The sequence below is a fragment of the Rhinolophus ferrumequinum genome, chromosome 6 (assembly GCF_004115265.2).
Source record: "Rhinolophus ferrumequinum isolate MPI-CBG mRhiFer1 chromosome 6, mRhiFer1_v1.p, whole genome shotgun sequence".
NCBI lineage: Eukaryota > Metazoa > Chordata > Mammalia > Chiroptera > Rhinolophidae > Rhinolophus > Rhinolophus ferrumequinum.
The window spans coordinates 56,955,644-56,976,592 of NC_046289.1; the positions used below are offsets into that span (position 1 = coordinate 56,955,644).

Genomic DNA, 20,949 nt, shown 5'->3' on the forward strand with positions numbered 1-20,949 from the left:
TTTCAGTGAAGATGAGTCTGAAGATTGACCTTTGGATTTGGAGAAAATCATTGGTGATCTTGTTGAAACTTATTTCAGGAGAGTAGTTGACTTGGAAGCATGACTGGAGTGGTTTTCAGAAAGCGTGGGAGAAGAAGAGAGGGAAAATCTTTTTCCAATGATTTTTGCTGTAGATGGAGGCAGAAACATGGAGTGCTAGCTTGAGGGGGAAGTGAAGTTAGGCAAAGGTTTGTGTGTTTTGTTTTTAAAATGTGGAGAATAATAGCATGTTGCATGCTGATGTGAATGAGTTATGAGTTTATAAAGGAGTAAAAAAAATAAAGGAGAATTGTGGAGGGATTTGGAATCTAGGGCACAAGAGGAATGGTTGGACTTAAATAGGAACACCAATAGTCACAGAAAGGAAGGCATAATATGTGGGTGTATATACTCAAAGGTATGATGTGATAGAAGTTTGTGCAAATTCTCTTCTTGTTGCTTCAGTTTTTTCAGTGCAATGAGAAGTGAGTTGTTACCAGTTTAGAGTGAGGCTGGAGGTTTGAGAAGAGAAGGAGATGGTGTGAAATCATACAGAAGAGTGAGAACATGAACTAACTAGGGAAATATAGTGTGATTATTGGGCATCATTAGGGGCATTTGAGGTTTGTGGTCATGGTTTTAAAGTGAAACCAGAGGGCATTTTTTTTCCTAGTCATATTAACAGTACATAGGCAGTTATGAAGTAGGTGGATAATTGGATTAAATCAGGGTTGGGTTTGCCAGTTGTTTTCTAGAAGCAAACATGAGTTCTATTACAGTGAAGCTAGAGAGATTGCTACTTTTTATTCCCCCTGAGAGGGATGTAGAGGAAGCAAATTCTTCAAGGGAATACCAGATTTGAAAATAAGGTGGTGGTGGAGGCACTATGCACTTTTAGAAGGTAGGGCATTTTGCTGATGAAGGGCCCTAAGTTCCAGAGGGCACCCTGTGATTTTTGTTACTAGAGGATCATGGTGTAATTTGCTCCTACCTAAGTGAGTCTGTTGAAAGAACCGTGGATATTTTGAATGACAGATGAAATTTTAGAACCCGAATTCGAGAATTTGGGGGATAAACTAAGGTTTATCATTGTGGTACCCGAAGGATTTTAGAGGAAGCTACAGAACTTCACCCATCATAATTTTGTCTAGAGTACCTTTTTTCCTAGAGGTTTCCTTTTGGAATATAGGCTCTTCCTTTGTATACTGTCCTGCTGAGATCTATATACCTGTATCTATATTGGTGGAGCCCAAGATCTTTGCAGTATCCTAATTTATGGAGTTCACTTGTCTTAGTACATAATATCTCATCCCTTTTTAATCAGTTACCAATAGCAGGATACAGAATCTAGGTGTCCATTCAGAAGCCTAAGTTGCATTTTAAAAAAAACAAGTTTTAGAAGTCTTTTAAATAATTTCAGATTTACAGTAATTGAGGAAAATGTGTTAATCTTCCACAGTGATCCTAGACTTGTCTTATTCTCCCTATTAATTTTTTGCTTTATGTATTTTAAGATTTTTATTTGGTTATTTATATTTAAGATTATTACAACAATCTACTGAATCAAACATTTGTAATTATGTAATAACCTGCACTAACCATATTGATGTTTTAGTTTGATGTTTTTATTTTTTCTATTACCTTTCTTTTGTTTAGCATTTACTTGATATCTTCTTTTATCCCAAATTAATCATTCCATGTCCTTATTTTTTAGGTGTTTCTTTTTGAAATAGAATATAGCTAGTTAAACATATCTTAGTTAAATCTGACAATCATTTTTAATTGGCTTTTAAATGATCCGCTTCCGGGGTGGCCAGGTAGCGCATTTGGTTAGAGCGTGGTGCTAATAACACCAAGGTTGCCAGATCGATCCCCACATGGGCCACTATGAGCTGCACCCTCCTTAGGAAAAAAAAAAAAAAAAAAATCCGCTTCCCAGGATTACAGCAGTCCTTTTTGAGATTTTTGTCTCACAGTGGTAATCTCAAACTTGATTTTCCTCCTTTCTGGTTATTTGAAGCAGCAGTCCCGACACAGCACTGTTCATGTAGTAATAATCTAAACCACAATGGACCTAAATGGAATGATTCTAATATTTTAGGTGTGCTGTCATCAGTAAGCATGTAGTATACAGTAAATATTTCGTGAAATGAAAAACAATACTATATAGAACTATATAGAACTATTTTTCTGTATTTATTATTAAATTATTTTTTATAATATTAGTGGGTTAATTCATAAACTGTCCTTTAAATTTTTTTTTAGTCCCAGAAATCCTGGATAGAAAGCACTTTGACCAAGAGGGAATGTGTATATATTATACCAAGTTCCAAAGACCCTCACAGGTAAGTCCACCTTTGTTTCTTCTGGGCTTTTTAGGAAATTTAGATGTAAATTGTATTACTGCTTATTTATTAAAAACCAAAGTTATTAATTAAATTATTTGTAGTTGCTGTTCATTTTTGTGTGTACTGTTAATTGTTCTTATAATGTAACATCACATGTCTTAACCAGAGAGCGTACATGACATTTCCTGGGTCACATGGCTAATAATTCATAAAGATGGTAATGGAATTTAAATCTCCTTAGTTCGATGTGCCAGTTCTAAAATAGACACTGTTGGTCTCTCATTGAGAGAAAATTGTGGTTTTGCTTTATTAAAAAATATATGTAGGTTGTATTATCATTAAGGAGTTAATTTACTGAATTTGTTAATTTCATTTTGTAATAGAAATAATGAAAGTACTTATTAGGTGTTGACCATATGAGACATAATTTATAAACACAGTTAAGCTGGTCATTTTTTTCTACACTAGTTGAATTTTAAAATTAATTTTCTATTAATAGGTTAACACATAGATTTAGAAGTTACCAAAAGTTACAAAGAAAGTCTTTGCACATTAACTATAAATTCTTATTTCTTAAGTACACTGGTATTACCTATTCCTTGGAATACCTTCCAGAAATAGTTAGACACAGTCTTTGCATGTCCAAGCAAATGTGTATCTTTACTCCATCTCCACTTTTAAATACATATTGTTTAGTCCATTGTGTTTATTGTCTTGGCAATAACCACTTCGTTCTTAATTGTTGCATCCTTTTTAATTATACGAAGTGTGGTAAAAAAAATATGGTGAATGTTTAAATAAAAAAATTTATTACAGTAAAAGACACATTGTCATTAATCTCCATCAAAATACTCTCCCTTGCTTCAAACACACTTATCCCATTGTTCTTGCCACTTTATGAAGCAGTTCTGGAAGTAAGTCCTCTTCATGAGTGTCATTAATTGTGCTGTGGTGGCTGCCTTGATGTCCTGAATCAATTTAAAACGTTTACCTTTCATGGTTATTTTGACTTTGGGGAAGAGCCGGAAGTCGCACAATGCCACATGCAGTAAATAAGATGGATGGGGACACACCATAATGTTTTTATTTCATAGAAAATGCTATACCAGAAGCAGTGTGTGACACAGAGCCTTTCTGTTGTGACAAAAAAAAAATATACGGTGAATTCTGCTGCTAGGTGCCATCTAACACAATGGCAGGGATCTTCAATACGAGAAGCAGCACGTTGAACCTTAGTAACAACAGTATGTGACAAGTTTCAATAAGTTTGGTGCAGTCAGTTGGGTGTGAGTTACAGTTGAGAGAAGGTGTGTTTTAAAGTGTGCCAGAAATCTACGGCACAGAAATGGTGGCATGAGGAGTGCTTCTTGAAATCTCCCTTGGAAGTAACAATAAAGTGAACAGCTGTAATTCAACGAAGTATAACTTAAACAACAGAGAAGCATGTCTGAGAGATCTGTGCATCCAATCACCTAAAAGTGGACAAATCTGGCAAGCAGGGGAGTAGAGAAGGGCTAAGTGCAGAGACGTGGGCTTCGAACTATTCAAACTCTTCCAAAAAATTGAAGAGGAGGCAGTACTTCCTAATTCATTTTATGAGGCCAACATTACCCTGATATCAAAACATGGTCAGGATAACACAAAAAAAGAAAATTACAGACCAGTATATCTGATGAATACTGATGCAAAAATTTTAAACAAAATTCTAGCAAATGGAATACAACAATGCATTAAAATTATTCTTCACAATCAAGTGGGGTGCCTCCCAGGGGCACAAGGATGGTTCAACACATGCAAATCGATCAGTGTGATACACCAAAAGATAAAAATCATATTATCATATCAATAGATGCAGGAAAAACATTTGACAAGGTACAACATCCATTTATAATTAAAACACTTAATAAAATGGGTATGGAAAGAAAATACCCTAACATAATAAAGGTCATATTATGTTATGACCTTGTTATAAAACAAGGTTGTCCTCTTATCACCACTGTTACTCAACATGGTATTGGAAGCCCTGGCCAGAGCAATTAAGCAAGAGAAAGAGATAAAAGGCATACGAATTGGGAATGAAGAAGTGTAAAATTGTCACTTTTTGTAGATGACATGATTCTTTATATAGAAAACCCTAATGACTCCATCAAAAAGCAATTAGAAGCAATACATGAATACAGTAAAGTTGCCAGCTACTAAATCAATGTATAAAAATCCATTGTATTCCTATATACTAACAGTGATTTCAGAAAAAGAAATTATAAATAAAATTCTTTTTTGCAATTGCAACAAAAAGAATAAAATACCTAAGAATAGCAAAGGATGTGAAGGACCTATACACTGAAAACTGTAAGACATTTAAAAAAAAAAAAATTGAAGAAGACACACAGAAATGAAAAGACATCTGTGTTCATAGATTGGAAGATCAACATAGTTAAAATGACCATATTACCCGAATCAATATACAGATTTAATTCAGTCCCCATTAAAATCCCAATGGCATTTTTAAAGAAATAGAACAAAACACCATCAGATGTGTATGGAATCACAAAAGACCCAAAATAGTCAAAGCGATCCTAAGGAAAAAAAAATAAGGCTGAAAGTATCACACTCCCTGACTTCAACTTGTCCTGCAGAGCAACGATAATCAAAACAGCATGGTATTGCAGAAAAAAGACACACAAACCAATAAATAGCATTGAAAACCCAGAAATAAACCTACATAAATTTGGACAGATAATTTCTGGCAAAGGAGCTAACAACACACAGTGAACTGAAGAAAGCCTCTTCAATAAATGGTGCTGGAAAAATTTGAAAGCCACATGCAAAAGAATGAAACTAAACTACTGTCTGTCACCATATACCAAAATTCACTCAAAATGGATGAAAGACCTAAACATAAGGCCTGAAACAATAAACTGCATAGAAAAAAGCATAGGTGCTAAACTTATGTACTTGGGTTCAAAGAGGAATTTATAAATTTGACATCAAGGGCAAGGGAAGTAACAGCAAAAATAAATGAATGGGACTGTATCAAACTAAAAAGCTTCTGCACAGCAAAAGAAACCATCAGCAAAACAAAGAGGCAGCCAACCGAATGGGAGAGGATATTTGCAAACAACGCCTCCAATAAGGGGCTAATATCCAACATATATAAGGAACTCATACAGTTCAACAACAAAAAGGTAAATAATCCAAGTAAAAAATGGTCAGAGGACATGAACAAAAACTTTTCCCAACAAGGCATACAAACGGCTAACAGATAGATGAAAAAATGCTCAACTTCACTAGCTATTAGGGAAATGCAAATTAAAACCACAATGAGATATCACCTTACACCAGTTAGAATGGCTATCATCAACACGACAAATAATTGTTGAAGAGGCTGTTGAGCAAAAGGAAGACTTGTATACTGTTGGTTGGAATGCACATTGGTGTAGCTGCAATGGAAGGCAGTGTGGAGGTTCCTAAAAAAATTAAAAATAGAATTACTGTATGACCCAGCAATCCCTCTCCTGGGTATCTACCCAAAAAATCTGAAAACATTTATCCATAAAGATATATATACTCCAGTATTCATTGTAGCATTATTTACGGGGGTCAAGACATGGAAACAACCAAAGTGTCCTTCCATAGATGACTGAGTAAAGAAGTGGTACATATACACAATGGAATACTACTCTGCCGAAGGAAAAGATGAAATACGACCATTTGCCACAACATTGATGGATTTTGAGGTTATGCTAAGTGAAATAAGTCACACAGAAAAACTGAGAACCATGATTTCACTCATATGTGGGATACAAAACCATGAGTTCACTCATATGTGGGATATGTGTGAAAGCAACAAAGAACAGACAAATAAAGAAACAAAAACTCATAGACTCAGACGACAGTTTAGTGGTTGCCAGAGGGTAAAAGGGGTTAAATATATGGGGATGGAAGGAGAACTGACTGGGTGGTGAGCACACAATGTGATACATGGATGATGTATTATAGAATTGTGTACTTGAAGCCTATGTAATTTTACTAACCATTGTCACCCCAATAAATTTAATTAAAAAATAAAAATAAAATAAAGATTAAAAAAATGTGCTATAAATCATTTTCCATTATGATGCTTTGTGTCACACATCGCTTTGGTATATGGTAATTTTTGTCAAGTAAAACCATGGTGTGTCCTCATCCACGTTATTCCCGGGATCTGGCCTCATGTGACTTCTGGTTGTTCCCCAAAGTCAAATTGATTCAAGACATCGAGGCAGCCACGACAGCGCAACTAAGGATGCTCATGAAAGAGGACTTCCAGAACTGCTTCAGAAAGTGGCAAGAATGTTGGGATAAGTGTGTTCCAAGCGAGGATAGTATTTTGATGGGGATTAATGGCAATTTATCTTTTACTATAATAATATATATTTTTTATTTAATCATTCAGCATATCGTTTGATCACACCTTGTATGTCTGTATTGTAATTTGTTTTGGTAGTCCCTCACTGATTTTAGCTATTGTGGTTTTCTTTTTGCTATTAGGATAGAATGCTGTAATACTTCAATCATTTTACACATATGCTACATATATTTTTTAGCCTGTACTTTTAGTATAGGATTTGTTTTTTTAAAGATTTTATTGGGGAAGGGGAACAGGACTTTATTGGGGAACAGTGTGTACTTCCAGGACTTCTTTTCCAAGTCAAGTTGTTGTCCTTTCAGTCTTAGTTGTGGGGGGCGCAGCTCAGCTCCAGGTCCAGTTGCCATTGCTAGTTGTAGGGGGCGCAGCCCACCATCCCTTGCGGGAGTCGAACCGGCATCCTTGTGCTTGAGAGGATGCGCTCCAACCAACTGAGCCATCCGGGAGCTCAGCGGCAGGCTCAGCTTAAGGTGCCGTGTTCAATCGTAGTTGCAGGGGGTGCTGCCCACCATCCCTTGTGGGACTGGAGGAATTGAACTGGCAACCTTGTGGTTGAGAGCCCCACTGGCCCATGTGGGAATCGAACCAGCAGCCTTCGGAGTTAGGAGCAGGGAGCTCTAACCACCTGAGCCACCGGGCTGGCCCCTAGTATAGGATTTTGAGAATGAGTCTGTATCTTTTATTTTGATGAATATTGTCAAATTGCCCTTCATAGAGATGTATCGATTTATATGCCCACCAGCAGATACGAGACTACCTTTCTCTATATATTCTTGCCAAAATATTGTCTTAAAGGATTTTAAAAATATATCTTCTAATCAAATGCCCTTTCATATGTATGTTCATATATTTACCTTTTTTATATTGATTTGATGAAGCTATATATTATGGAAACTAATGTTTTTGTTTACAAATATTTTTTCTCAGTTTGTTTTTTGATTTTATTAGTGTTATATTTCTGTCATGTAGAAATATATTTTTACATAGTTAAATATCAGTTTTTTATGGTTTCTGGGTTTTATGTTACACCTACTTGTGTTTAAATTTGGAAGCTGTGTTTAAAAAGGTTTTTGAATGTCTAAATCAAATTATTAAATGACCTATGATGTCTACTGAATAATTAAACTGAATGTATGATTTTTCTTTGTACTTGTGTGTGGATTTTTAAAAAAGTTTAGAGTGCTTTTTTTTCTTCTTAAAGTAATAAATTTACCTTGTTTATAGATGCCTTCCAGGATGTCAGATTTGTCAGCAACTTGTCAGGTAAGTTTAATAACATGATTCTATTGCATAAATTTTGAAAAAGAAAAGTTATCTGTTAGAAATGTCATAATACAGTGGGATAAAATTCACAGTGTGTGATATTTGAGGGTTACTTTACTCACACTTGGGAGGTAAAGGATCAGGTAAAGCTGCTTGAAACTCAAGTGAAGCTATCTGAGCAGAGTTCTAAAGTTGATTGTGGATTAGTTGAGTAAAGATTGAGGGGAAGTGATTTTAGGCACAGAAAACAGGATGTGGAAACAAGTGACTGAAAAAGATGGTTTTGTCTGGAAACAGCAGAATGTAGTATGTAAGATGGATATTGGAGAGATCAGAGTCTGGAAAAATAAGTAGGGGCCAGAGCATTTAAGCTCTCTGTGTATATATGCCCCGTAGTTTGGATTTCATGTTAATGGATATTGTATGGGGAAGGTTTTCTCTCCCCTCCCTCCTACCCTCCTTTCCTTCCTCTCTCTCTCCTTCCATCCTTTCCTCCTTCCCCCCTCCCTCCCTCCCTCCCTTCCCTTTCTCTCTCTCTCTCTCTCTCTCTCTCTCTCCTCTCCTCTCTCTCTCTCTCTCTCTCTCTCTCTCGCTCTCTCTCTCTCTCTCTCTCTCTCTCTCTCTCTCTGCAATTGTTTTATGGAGATTGAATGAGGAGAAAAAAAATAGTTTGGAAAATTTTGGAGTAATTCTGGCAAAAAAAAATGAGAGCTTGAATTAAGATATTGGCTATGAAATGTAGACATTTGAAGGGACTAATGAGAGAAACTCAGTAAGATTTGGTGAATTTGTGGAGAGGGAAGATTTGAGGATGGTGCCTAAATTTCTTACTTAGGCATCTAAGTAAATAGTAATGTTGTTTATTAAGATCTGATGAAAGAATGTAAGAGGACGATGGGAAGGTCTCTGCTTGGTAGACTAGGAACAAAAATGCATAGAATTTCATTTAGGATATACTGAGTTGTTTTACTGTCTCCGTTCTTGTTCATTTCTTCTTCTAGAAATGGGAAATTTCATCTGGTGTCTTTCCATTCAAGATGAAGAGCTTCTTTTAAAAGAGCTTTTGACATAATGCAGATATAATAGAGATTAATTTTTCTCAGCTTAGTTTATCTGAAAATATGTTAATTTTATTTCTTTTTTTTTTGAAGGGTGTTTCACTGAATATAGAATTCTGAGTCGAGAGTGTTCTCATTCCAACATTTTAAAGATATCATATTGTCTTCTGGCTCTTGTTTCTAGTCAGGAGTGAGCTGTCATTAATGTAGTTGTTCTTCTGTATGTAATGTGATCTTTAGCTATTGTTTTGTAAAATATGTTTTTGCCCTGTTCTCCCGCTTCCCTCTGGGACTCCGGTTACATGTGTTAGATTGCTCACTGTTTTTTACAGGTTACTGAGGCCCTATTTATTTATTTTTTTTAATTAAAAGTTTTTTCCATTTATCAAATTTGTATTGATCTGCCTCAGGCTTACTGACCCTTAGTTTTGCAATCTCCTTTATTCTGCTTTGCCCATCGGTGAACTTTTCACGCATTATCTTTTTCAGTTCTAGAATTTCCATTTGATTCTTTACTGCAGTTTCCATGTCACTCCTGTGATGCCCTATCTGATCCTTATTATTACCATCTATTTTTATAAGTACTTGAATACATTTATAATACCTGCATTAAAATCTTTGTTTACTAATTTCAACATTTGTGTTGACACAGATATAGTAGCTCAGTCCATGGCCAAAACCCATGGTGAATTCTCATGCAAGTTTCTTTGCCTCCCTTGCTGTATGACTCTCTTTGGTAGACTGCTACAAATTTTAACTGTTTCGCTAGCCTAAAATTCTGTTTTCTGCCTCCTTGCTCAGTTCAGTGACACTGCTATTTTCTTTTTGGGCATCACCTGTGCACAGTGGTTGAGAAATTGCCCGAGGCTGGTGCAATCATGGAGAATCACCTCATATATTTCCTTCATTTCAAGGACCAAAGTTCCATGCTTCCTCTTGGTCATTGCTGGAAAACAGTTATTTCATTTTGTTGACTTCCATCAAGAGACCCTAAAACAACCTCTAGGTTTGGTGATTAGCTAGAAGGCTCAGAAGGCTCAGACTCAGACTTACGACTTACAAGACTCAGAATGTTGTGGTACTCATCGCTAAGATTTAATAAGTATGATGATATCTGTGTTGAGGAGGTTCCTTCCTTTTCTGATTTGCTGAAAATTTATGGTGCACGGATGTTGAATTTTATTGGCCTTTTCAAGCAAGCTTTTTATGTTTCATTGATTTTTCTTCATTGTTTTTCTCTTTTCTGTTTCATTGTGTTTTTATTTCTTTCCATCTGCTTACTTTGGGTTTAATTTGCTCTTTTTAGTTTTTATACAGAAGTTTAAATGAATATTGCATGAAATGTCTTTCCTAATTTAGACTATTACAAATTTTTACTGTGTTTAGTACATTTTTAAACTATAACACACACACACACTGTAACTTTTAGTCTAAATGCTGCACAATTGCATTCCATATGTTTTGGTATTATTTTTATTTTGTCCTAAATATTTTCTAGTTTCTTTTGTGACTTGCATTGATTCATGAGGTAATTAAAAGTGTATCATTTAATTTCCAAATACTTGAGGATTTTCCACATGTTTATTTTATTGGTTTCTAGTTTAATTTCTTTGTGGTCTGAGAACATACTTTGTGTGGTTTCTATCCTTTCTAGTCTATTGAGACTTATTTTATGGTACAGAATATGGTTAATCTTCGTGAATACTTCTGTGCACTTGAGTAGAATTTTTATTCTGTAGTTGGGTAGAGTGTGCTGTAAACATCTATTAAATCACTTTGGTTGGCTCATAGTTTTGTTCAAGTCTTATAGGATTCTAAGTAAGTATTTTTTCCTTTCAGTACTTTAAAGATGCTGTACCAGTGACTTTTTGGCTTGCATAGTTTTTGACAAGATGTCTTCTGTCCTTCTTATCTTTTTTTTTCTGTACATCATGTGACATTTGTACTCTGTTTTACTGGCTGCTTTTAAGATGTATCACTGGCTTTCACCAATGCCCTAGCATAATTTCTTCAAGCTTGTTTTGTTTAGTTCTTACTGAACTGCTAGATCTGTCAATCAGATAATTTTCAAATTTTTATACCTGTACCTCCAGGACTTGAATTAGGTGTGTGTTGAGCTACTTGATTTTTCCACAGGTTGCTAATGTTCTTATTCCTTTTGTTCCCCCCAGTATTTTTTCTCAGTGTTTCCTTTTTGATAGATTCTATTGCTATGTCTTCAGGTTTGCTGGGTTCTTTTTGTAGACTAATATGTTCTGAATTCCACTGTATGACATTTTCATTTCAGATATTATATTATCTTCAGATGTCCTAGTTAGGCTTTTTAAAAAAAAGTATTTTCCAGTTCCTCCCTCATTGAGTTCATTTTTTTCCTACTTTCCCAAGATATTCTTAATAGTTGGAGCTTAGTTATAATAGTTTTTAGTATCTTCTGTTTATTTCATCATCTCGCTACAGTTTCTGGATCTTCATTAATGATTTTTTTTTTTCATTTACATTTTACTACTTTTTTGCATGCCTAGTGATTTCTGATCGGTGCTATACACTGAATTTTGTGTTTTGGGTGCTGGATTTTGTTGTATTCCATTAAGGAGTTTTGGACTTATTTTAGCATGCAGTTAAGTTACTTTGGATCAGTTTGAGGCTTTTAGGTCTGGCACTTATACTTTGTCAGGGCAAATGCAGTCTAGGTCTAATTTAGCCTTTCTAATTAGGTATTACTCTTCCGAGTTCTCTATTGTAGTTGTAGTCTTGCATATTATGAGATGTTTCCATTCTAGCTAGCTGGTGGAAACACAAACGGTTTCTTGCCCTATATAAACATCAGGAATTTTTGGGCCTACTGCTGTCTAGTAGTTCCTACTATATCCTTGGTTAATTTATTCGTTCTCATGCTTAAGGAGACCCTTCTGCGTATGTCTGGAACTCTTTCTCTCTCTGGGGCTCCCTCCTCTTTTTGTTTTCTTCCCTATAAACTCAGCTCCTTTGGCTTCTACAAACTCGGATAAAATTTTTTATCAAATCAGTGAGACTGTGCAGCTACATTGGATTCCTACTTTCTACATAGTGGTCCAGTAAGCGCTTCTAGATAGAATGCAAACCCTCTTTCTGCTTTTGACCGCAGGCCACCATTGTAGTCACTATATAGATTAGTTTGCATTTTCTTGAATTCTGTATACATGGAATCATAAATATGTACTTTTTCGTGGCATCTGGCTTCTTTCATTCAGCATGATGATTTTTGAGATTCATTCATATTATTGTGTTTATTAGTGGTTCATTCCTTTCTGTTGGTGAATGCTGTCCTATTATGTGGCTGTACTACATTTTGTAGAAGCCCATATTAAACTTAGATGACTACATCATCAAATACTAATGTATTTATACCTTTTCAGTGCTATAGTGAAGGTGTTAATTTATTGATATCCTAAAATCAAAAAGGTCAGATTATACCCTTCATTTATTCATTTTAATTCAGTTTTTTTCATTGACTAATTTTTTGAAAGGTCTTTAAACTCTCATTTTTTTCTTTAGGTGTTTTTGTGGTCGCTTGGTCAAGCAACATGCTTGTTTTACTGCAAGTCTTGCCATGAAATACTCAGATGTGAAATTGGGTGACCATTTTAATGAGGCATTAGAAGAATGGTCTGTGGAAAAACATACAGAACAGAGCCCAACGGATGCTTATGGAGTCATAAATTTTCAAGGGGGTTCTCATTCCTACAGAGCTAAGGTATGTCACATATTTTATTTTTTTACTTCATTTACCTTGTTATATAAATAATATGCATTTATTATCTGACAATTTGTATAACACTATATCATCAAGTTAGTTTTAATCATTTCTTTATGTATTTTGAAATTCTTTGTATAGTTGCGTACAAATATAGAATTGTTACAGTTTGGTGAATGGAACCTTTTACTAGTATAAAATATCTTTTATTTATCTCTTGTCATTTTTCCTGGCAAAGTCTGCTTTTTCAGTGATCAGTATAGCTAAGTTTTATTTTACTTTTAATCTTTTCTTATGTTTAAGAGGTCTCTTTTCAAGTGGAATGTAATTTTTTTTAGTATTGTTTACTGTCTCACATTTTCTTTATTCTCTTTTCTTTCGTGTCTTTTGAATTAAGTATTTTTTATTCTCTCCTTCCTTATTAGCATATTACACATTCTTTTTCTATCTTTTAGGTTAATCTCATAATAAACACTATAAAATACATTTTTTACTTGTTGTATTATAAATTAAGTACTTTTATTACTTCCCGGACAATGCAAGAACCTTTGAAATACTTGTAACTGCATTTATTTCCCTCATCACTTAGGTGCTTTTGTTGCTATTAATTATATTTCTTTCTGTACTTTAAAACCCAAAACATTATTATTACCAACATTTTATCCCTTACGTTGTTCTGCCTGCCTCTCTGCCTTGATGGGAAAACAGTGCCAAATGGTGGGCATACCTCTCCAAGTTTTCCTATTCTCTTGGATCCCGATTCCTTAAGTTTCAGTGCTTTGGTAGCTTTCTGATGCTTTAAAATAGATATTATTGATCTGTTTTCTAGTTTCTGTAGTTTGCAGGGGCAGAATTAATCCAAAACAACCGAGTCATCATTGCCAGAAGTGGAATTCCTCATTTATTTCTAACAATCTTTTTTTTCTTTTTAAACTTTTATTTATTTTACGTGTGTTTTTCCAACACCCATCAGCTCCAAGTCAAGTAGTTGATTCAAACTAGTTTTGGAGGGCACAGCTCACAGTGTCTCATGCAGGGATCGAACCGGCAACTCTGATGATACGAGCATCACGCTCTAACCAACTGAGCTAACCGGCCGCCCAACAATTTTTTTTTTTTTTAATTTAACTTTGAACTGTTTTCCAAACACAAATTTATATACTTAAGCATAACAATGAGTTAAAACTAATGCAGAAAGACTTGAGTATAGAACAAATCTCATTACAGCATTCTTAAGGTACTCTGGAGTAAAATTTATTTTCAGTAATTTTTGGATCAAATCCACAATTACTTCCAGCGAGGAAAACAGTCATCCATATTAAAAATATCTTTGTTATTTTACTACACAGTCACAATTCTATTATAAATGAATTATATCATTGACAAAACTTTCAAACAGGTAATTCAATATTTGCTTCTCTTAATAGCAAGAGTTGTAGAAGCCTCATTTTTTTTCACCATTCTCTCTTTTTCCCTTTTTCCATCATCATAGCTAGCCTTAATTCACTATTTCTCATTCACGGCATAGTCATAGTTAAATAAGCTAATAAATACTTTAGATAAATTTGTAAATTTGATGAATGGTAATTGAGTTTATGTAAACAGAAAAAGTAACATTTATATGTCTTAATGTTAAGGTTTAAAAATTTGAGTGCCACTACTATAGCTCTTACAGAATGATTTTCCAACTTGAAAATCATCTGTTGCTTTTTTGTAGGAGTGTAAATCTAGTAAAAGTAGCCTATGAAATCTATTTATAACAATCTGATTTAAGTAGAAGTTTTCTAAATTTGTATAATGTTGCATTATGAAACCTGCAACAGTATTCAATTATTTTGTTCTTTTAAAAATCTTTCTTAGTATGTCAGATTGTCATATGACACCAAAACTGAAGTCATTCTGCAACTTCTGCTTAAAGAATGGCAAATGGAATTGCCCAAACTTGTTATCTCTGTACATGGGGGCATGCAGAAATTTGAGCTTCACCCACGAATCAAACAGTTGCTTGGAAAGGGTCTCATTAAAGCTGCAGTTACAACCGGAGCCTGGATTTTAACTGGAGGAGTAAACACAGGTAATGTGATGAGTACACCAACTTTATTTAGTGTGTTTGTAAATTTTTCATAATATCAATTAGATATTTGAGATAATAGTTAGCATTGAATATAAATGTATTCAGTTCTTCTGTTAAATAATCTACAGTTCCTAGGTATACATGGTAACTATAAAAGTATTTGGTTTTTCTTTTTAAAAAATAATACATTTTAGAGCAGAGGTTGGCAAACTGTGGTCCATGTACCAAATCCAGCCCACTCCTTGTTTTTGTAAATAAAGGTTTATTGGAACACAGCCACACTCATTTGTTTTTGTATTATCTATGGCTACTTTTGTGCTACAGCAGCAGCAATGAATGTTGTGACAGAGACTGTATGTCCTGCAAAGCCTGAAATATTTACTATTTGGTGCTTTACAAAAAAAGGTTGATGATCCCTACTATAGCAAAGTATTATTCCTGTCACTTTCTGGCTACTGGTAAATTGTAGAAGAGGGCAGTCTGTTACCTAGGCAGTGGTAAGAAGTAGCTTTGAAAATTAATTTTTAATACAGTGGGTGCCAAAAAATGTATACACATTTTAAGAGAGGAAAACTATTAAAATTGTAATACTCAATATATTCCGATAACAAAAGGTGAATACAAGTTATGTTTGACTTCTGCAATTACAAGAGGTGCTCAGAGTGGTTACCATCAGCGTCCAGACACTTCTGATTATGGCGAACTACTGCATGAGCAACGTTGACCAAAGTGTACACTTGTATACATTTTTTTTGGCACTCCTGGTATACTGTAATCTTTCCTTCCAAGTCTTCCCTATCACATATACAGGTTCGATATAAGGAAGGCAAATTAATTTTAATATCCAAAGTAAAACAATTACTACTTAAATTAGCTTGTAAATACCTAATTCATTACCAGCAACTGTGTTTTGAACCTCACTTTGTATCAGGCATTCTCCTGGCTGCTAAAAATATGTCGTTCTACACAACAAATAAAATATTTACCTTCATGGAGCTTATATTCTAATGGGGTAGATGCAGACAACAAACATAGCTAAATAATGTATAATATGTTAGATGATAAGTGCTATGAAGACACATGAAATTTAAAGGAGGACTAATAAGGGATGGTGGAGGGGGCTTTACTGATAAGGTGACGTTTGAGTAGAGATGGAAAGAGTGAGGGAGCAAAATAAGAATAATGTGGGGCAGAGCATTTAAAGGAGAAGAAACAGCTACTATTTGTTGGGAGACCAGTAAGAATAGTCCAGTGCATGTTGGTGGAGTGGATAAGAAGCGCTAAGTGATGAGATCAGCAAGTTATGGGTGTTTGATGGCGGCTAGAATGGGGTGGCATGGTAAATAGCAGGGCAGTAGGCAGATCATTATATAAGGCCTTGTACTCCATTATAAGTACTTGAGCCTTTCCTCTGAGAAAGGACAGTTTTAAGCAGAGTTGACGAGCGAAGATCACTTGGATGATGTTTTGAAAATAGACTGTAAACAGTCAAGGCAGCAGTTGGAAGACCAGTGAAGATGCTACTTCCATATTCAGGTGAAAAATGAGATCTAATGCATTATAAGAACTAAACTGAGTGATGCACTGGTTTGCTAGGGCTGCCATAACAAAATCCCACAGATTGAGGTTGAAAAAAAGAAATTTGTTTTCTCACAGTTCTGTAGGTCCAAGATCAAGATGTTAGTAGGTTTAGTTCCTCTCTTCTTGGCTTGCAGATGGCCACGTTCTTAACTATAATATGTCCTCTTGTGGCCTTTCCTCTGTGCATGTGCATTCCTAGTGTCTCTTTTTGTCCAACTTTCTTCTTCCTATGAGGACACCTGTCAGATTGGATTAGGGCTCACACTAACGGCCTCATTTTAATGTGGTAACTCTTCTAAAGGACCTGTTTTCAAAATCAGTCACATGCTAAGGTACCGGTATAAAGATTTCTCTGTAGGAATTTGGGGGAGGATACAGTTCAGTTCATAACAAGTGATAATGAGTTATATACTCTTGAATTGTCTTTTCTACTGTTCTCCCAGTTTTTGATTCAGTTGGACAACTTGTATAGTTGTGTGTGTGTGTGTGTGTGTGTGTTACTTATAGTTCTGAGCCATGCTAATCAATTTTTAAAAATGATGTGTAGCTCAGTAACAAAAAACTACTTACATGAGGAATCTAAGAGGACGAGGCCTAGCAACATGATAAAAGTGAGTTTTACATGTGTTTCAGGCAGTTGTAGTGATTTGATATCATGGTTTTGGTGGAGTTTTTTTTCCTTTTTGGTCGTTTTCTTTTGTAAGTCTGTCTTTTGGACTTTTTTGCCTTTTATCGTGTTTGTGTAAAGAAAATTAACACAAATTGTAATGTTACAGATCGAGCATGGGATTCTTAACACAGTGGACACTTTCAAATAAAGTGAATTAAATTTTGTATGAACAGGTGTGGCCAAACATGTTGGTGATGCCCTCAAAGAACACGCTTCCAGATCATCTCGAAAGATTTGCACTATTGGAATAGCTCCCTGGGGCGTAATTGAGAACAGAAATGATCTTGTTGGGAGAGATGTAAGAGTGGTTTTAAAATTTTTTATGTTTGAAGTTATACATAAGCAAAATTAGAGCAAATGTATTGCCGTGCAACTTAAAATATTCATGAACATACCATACTTTTTGAATTACATTTACAAAATTTTTTTCTGAGGTTTTCTTCTGATCTTTTTGAAAACGAATACATAGATAAAATATTGTGTTGATGCATTTTGGTTTCTGCCTTTTTTGTGTAACTTCCGTGTTTTCCCGAAAATAAGGCCTACCTCGAAAATAAGCCCCAGTTAAGATTGTCAGCCAGATGGACGCATTTGGTATGTTATGACGATGTTCCAGAAGAAGATGACATGACTGTATTTGAATAAATGTAGATTGTTGTACATGAAAAAAATAAGACATCTCCTGAAAATAAGCCCTAATGCGTCTTTTGGAGCAAAAATTAATATAAGACCCGGTCTTATTTTGGGGAAAATACGGTATAAGGCCCGGTATTATTTTTGGGGAAATACGGTATTTCACACCTTCTCCAGTGTTTGTAATTAAAATTTTAATGACCATATGACATTAATAATTAATTTTGTTGTCACTAAGAGTAATGCAATACTAGTGTTTTATTTGAATAGGTTAGACATGTGAATTGATTGTGGATATTAATCAAGAGACTATTTAAAAGGAATTACTGAATTACAATAACTTTTAAGTGCAATTAAATTTCTAATATCAATTTTAAAGATTCTACTTATGGCTAGATAAAGAGCAATATGACATTTGATTGCTTTTATTCAGTGCCCTTTACATATTGCTCTTTATTCCCTAATAGCCTAATAGTTCTTCATATTGTTTACTTATTTGCTGCTTCTGCTTTTACATGTGATAATGAAATATTATATATTCTGCAGTAAGAGTCAAAATATCATTCAACCCATATTGATTAATGTTCATCTGCTTAAGCAAAGCTTGTACTTTTTGATTAGTTTCTTTTTGTTACTATAGGTAAATGGAATTTTACCTATACTTGCCTTTGCAGATTATTTCAGTTTATTTTTACTTTACATTATATTTAATCCTTCCCACTAACTCTTATATTTGATATTGTTTAGGTGGTTGCTCCTTATCAAACATTATTGAACCCTCTGAGCAAATTGAATGTTCTGAATAATGTGCATTCCCATTTCATATTGGTGGATGATGGCACTGTTGGAAAGTATGGGGCAGAAGTCAGACTGAGAAGAGAACTTGAAAAAACTATTAATCAGCAAAGAATTCATGCTAGTAAGGGAATTTGTAAATTTGTTACTGTTGAAATTATTCTGGGCTGTATTAATTGCGAGCAGCATTCTTAAAAGGTAGAATGTTCTTTGAAGTTCTCATTTCCTTATGTAGCAAGATAACATTTGAAACAACCAACAATGACTGACCTTAGACAAAGTAAGACCTAGGAAAAGAAGTCTTAAAGCCAAATAGGGTATTCAGGTATTGAGGCCAAAGCCACAAACGTTCATTGAAGCTCTGTTGCTATTGTAACCCCATTACAGCCCAAGGAATTCTGAAATATTCTTAATGTGTGATATATTCTAATACATGACTTTGATAGTCAAGATTGAAGAGTAAACGAGGGGGAAAAAGTGCTTTATTGCAAAGTAAGAATCATTTTGTTTAAAGTTTATAACATGAGTAGGTATCACTCTTCGGGAGGTGTGTCTTAAAAGTTGGTATTCTTGATACTGGTCTTCCTTTCCAATGGTGGTCAAACTTTCTGGTTCAACATTTATATTTTTATTTCAAAAAGAAGAAATTTTGTAATCCTAGGACACGAAGAAGTGAGCTCAATGACAAAGTGAAATAGAAATTCAAAATTGTAGAACTGTGCATTCAGATTATGGTGGAGTCATAGCATCTCTTAAAATTAGGAATGTCTTAGAATACTATAGTTACTTATATTTTGGGTTCTCTAACTGCATTGCAGGGTATTTTTAAAAACAAAAATTGGTATTCACTAAATTTTTTTCTGTTATTCTTGTAGAGTTCTTGGATTCTATTGATCAGTTACTTTTAATTTCTATATTAATTAAATCCTGATTCTGTCATTAATTTCTATATTAATCCTGATTCTGTCATTAATTTCTATATTAATATCTCAGTGTATTTGGAATTAGAAATACACATTTTAAAAATGAATAAAAACAGATATATAGAAGTTCAACTCATAAAGTATTAAAAAGCAAACTAAAAACTAGTTATTGTTAAAATTTCTTACCTAGAGTCCAATTAGTGAAATAAAGTAACTTTATTTTTCAATAAATGTGTAAATTCTAGTTTATACCTAATTATGTATTGTATATACCTAATTATGGATTTTCTAATTTTGTCATTTAGAACAGACTTTAAGTCAATGAAAAAGCAATTTACTCTGTATTTAATTTATTTATGCCAGACTAGTATCATGTTGAGTGCTTCAAATGAAGTCAAAACAGTTTTAATAAGAAATTATATTGTGGCCTTTTATTTTTATTTTATTTTTGATTGGGTAAAAAACAAGATCAAATTACTGAATTTTGCTAATATCTTAATCTTTTACCTTTTTTAGGAATTGGTCAAGGTGTCCCTGTGGTGGCACTTATATTTGAGGGTGGGCCAAATGTTATCCTCACAGTTTTAGAATATCTTCAGGAAAGTCCTCCTGTTCCAGTTGTCGTATGTGAAGGAACAGGTAGAGCTGCAGATCTACTGGCATATATTCATAAACAAACAGAAGAAGGAGGGTAAGTGTATAATTACAACAAATTTTTGATAACTTTATGTAATGAAGCTTTGGATATTAGATTCATTTTAGTGTATGAATATGAAAATTTCAAGTTTAATACAATGTCTTGTTAAGGTTTGAGGAAATAGCCTGTCTGATACATTATTGGAATTAATTAAAATATAGCAGTGTATTCGTAGAGGACAGTTTTGCAAGATCTGTCAAACATACAGAGGCACGTATCTTTTGACCTAGTAGTTCCATTTCTGGGAATTGTTCTTTAGATGTACTTGTACACGTGAAATAACATGTTTAAAGTTACTCGTTACAGTATTGTTTGCAATAGTAAAAGATTGGAACAAAATTGAACATATATCAAAGGGGCTAGATAAACCAAATAAATCATGATCTATCTGCACAAGAATAGTTTGTAGCTGAGTAAGGTTGGTATCTGTACATAGATTTGGGAAGATTATCAAGATACAGAGGGTCCCAGAAAAATGTATGCACATTTTAAGAAAGGAAAAAAACTGTATTAAAATTGTAGTACTCAATATATACTGATAACAAAAGAAGACTACAAGTCATGTTTGACTTCTGCAATTACAAAAGGTGCTCAAAATGGTTACTATCAATGTAATTTTGATACAGTTTTTTCCTTTCTTAAAATGTGTATACATTTTTTTGGCACTCTCTGCATATACGCTGAAAAAGGAAGATGTAGAGTAGCATATAGAATAGCATAAAAGATATTGTGTCATCTTTTATGTAGA

General features: G+C 34.2%; 1 protein-coding gene across 3 annotated transcripts in view; it reads left to right on the forward strand.

The window, feature by feature from the left end:
- Positions 1 to 20,949, forward strand: part of TRPM7 (transient receptor potential cation channel subfamily M member 7) — a 104,737-nt gene that overhangs the window by 18,068 nt on the left and 65,720 nt on the right. For all 3 annotated transcript variants that reach the window (XM_033107280.1, XM_033107279.1, XM_033107282.1), the window contains exons 2-8: positions 2,284 to 2,363; positions 7,999 to 8,037; positions 12,630 to 12,828; positions 14,689 to 14,902; positions 17,327 to 17,451; positions 18,534 to 18,705; positions 20,021 to 20,195. In XM_033107280.1, coding sequence (XP_032963171.1) covers positions 2,284 to 2,363; positions 7,999 to 8,037; positions 12,630 to 12,828; positions 14,689 to 14,902; positions 17,327 to 17,451; positions 18,534 to 18,705; positions 20,021 to 20,195 — 1,004 coding nt within the window. The remainder of the gene's footprint in view (positions 1 to 2,283; positions 2,364 to 7,998; positions 8,038 to 12,629; positions 12,829 to 14,688; positions 14,903 to 17,326; positions 17,452 to 18,533; positions 18,706 to 20,020; positions 20,196 to 20,949) is intronic.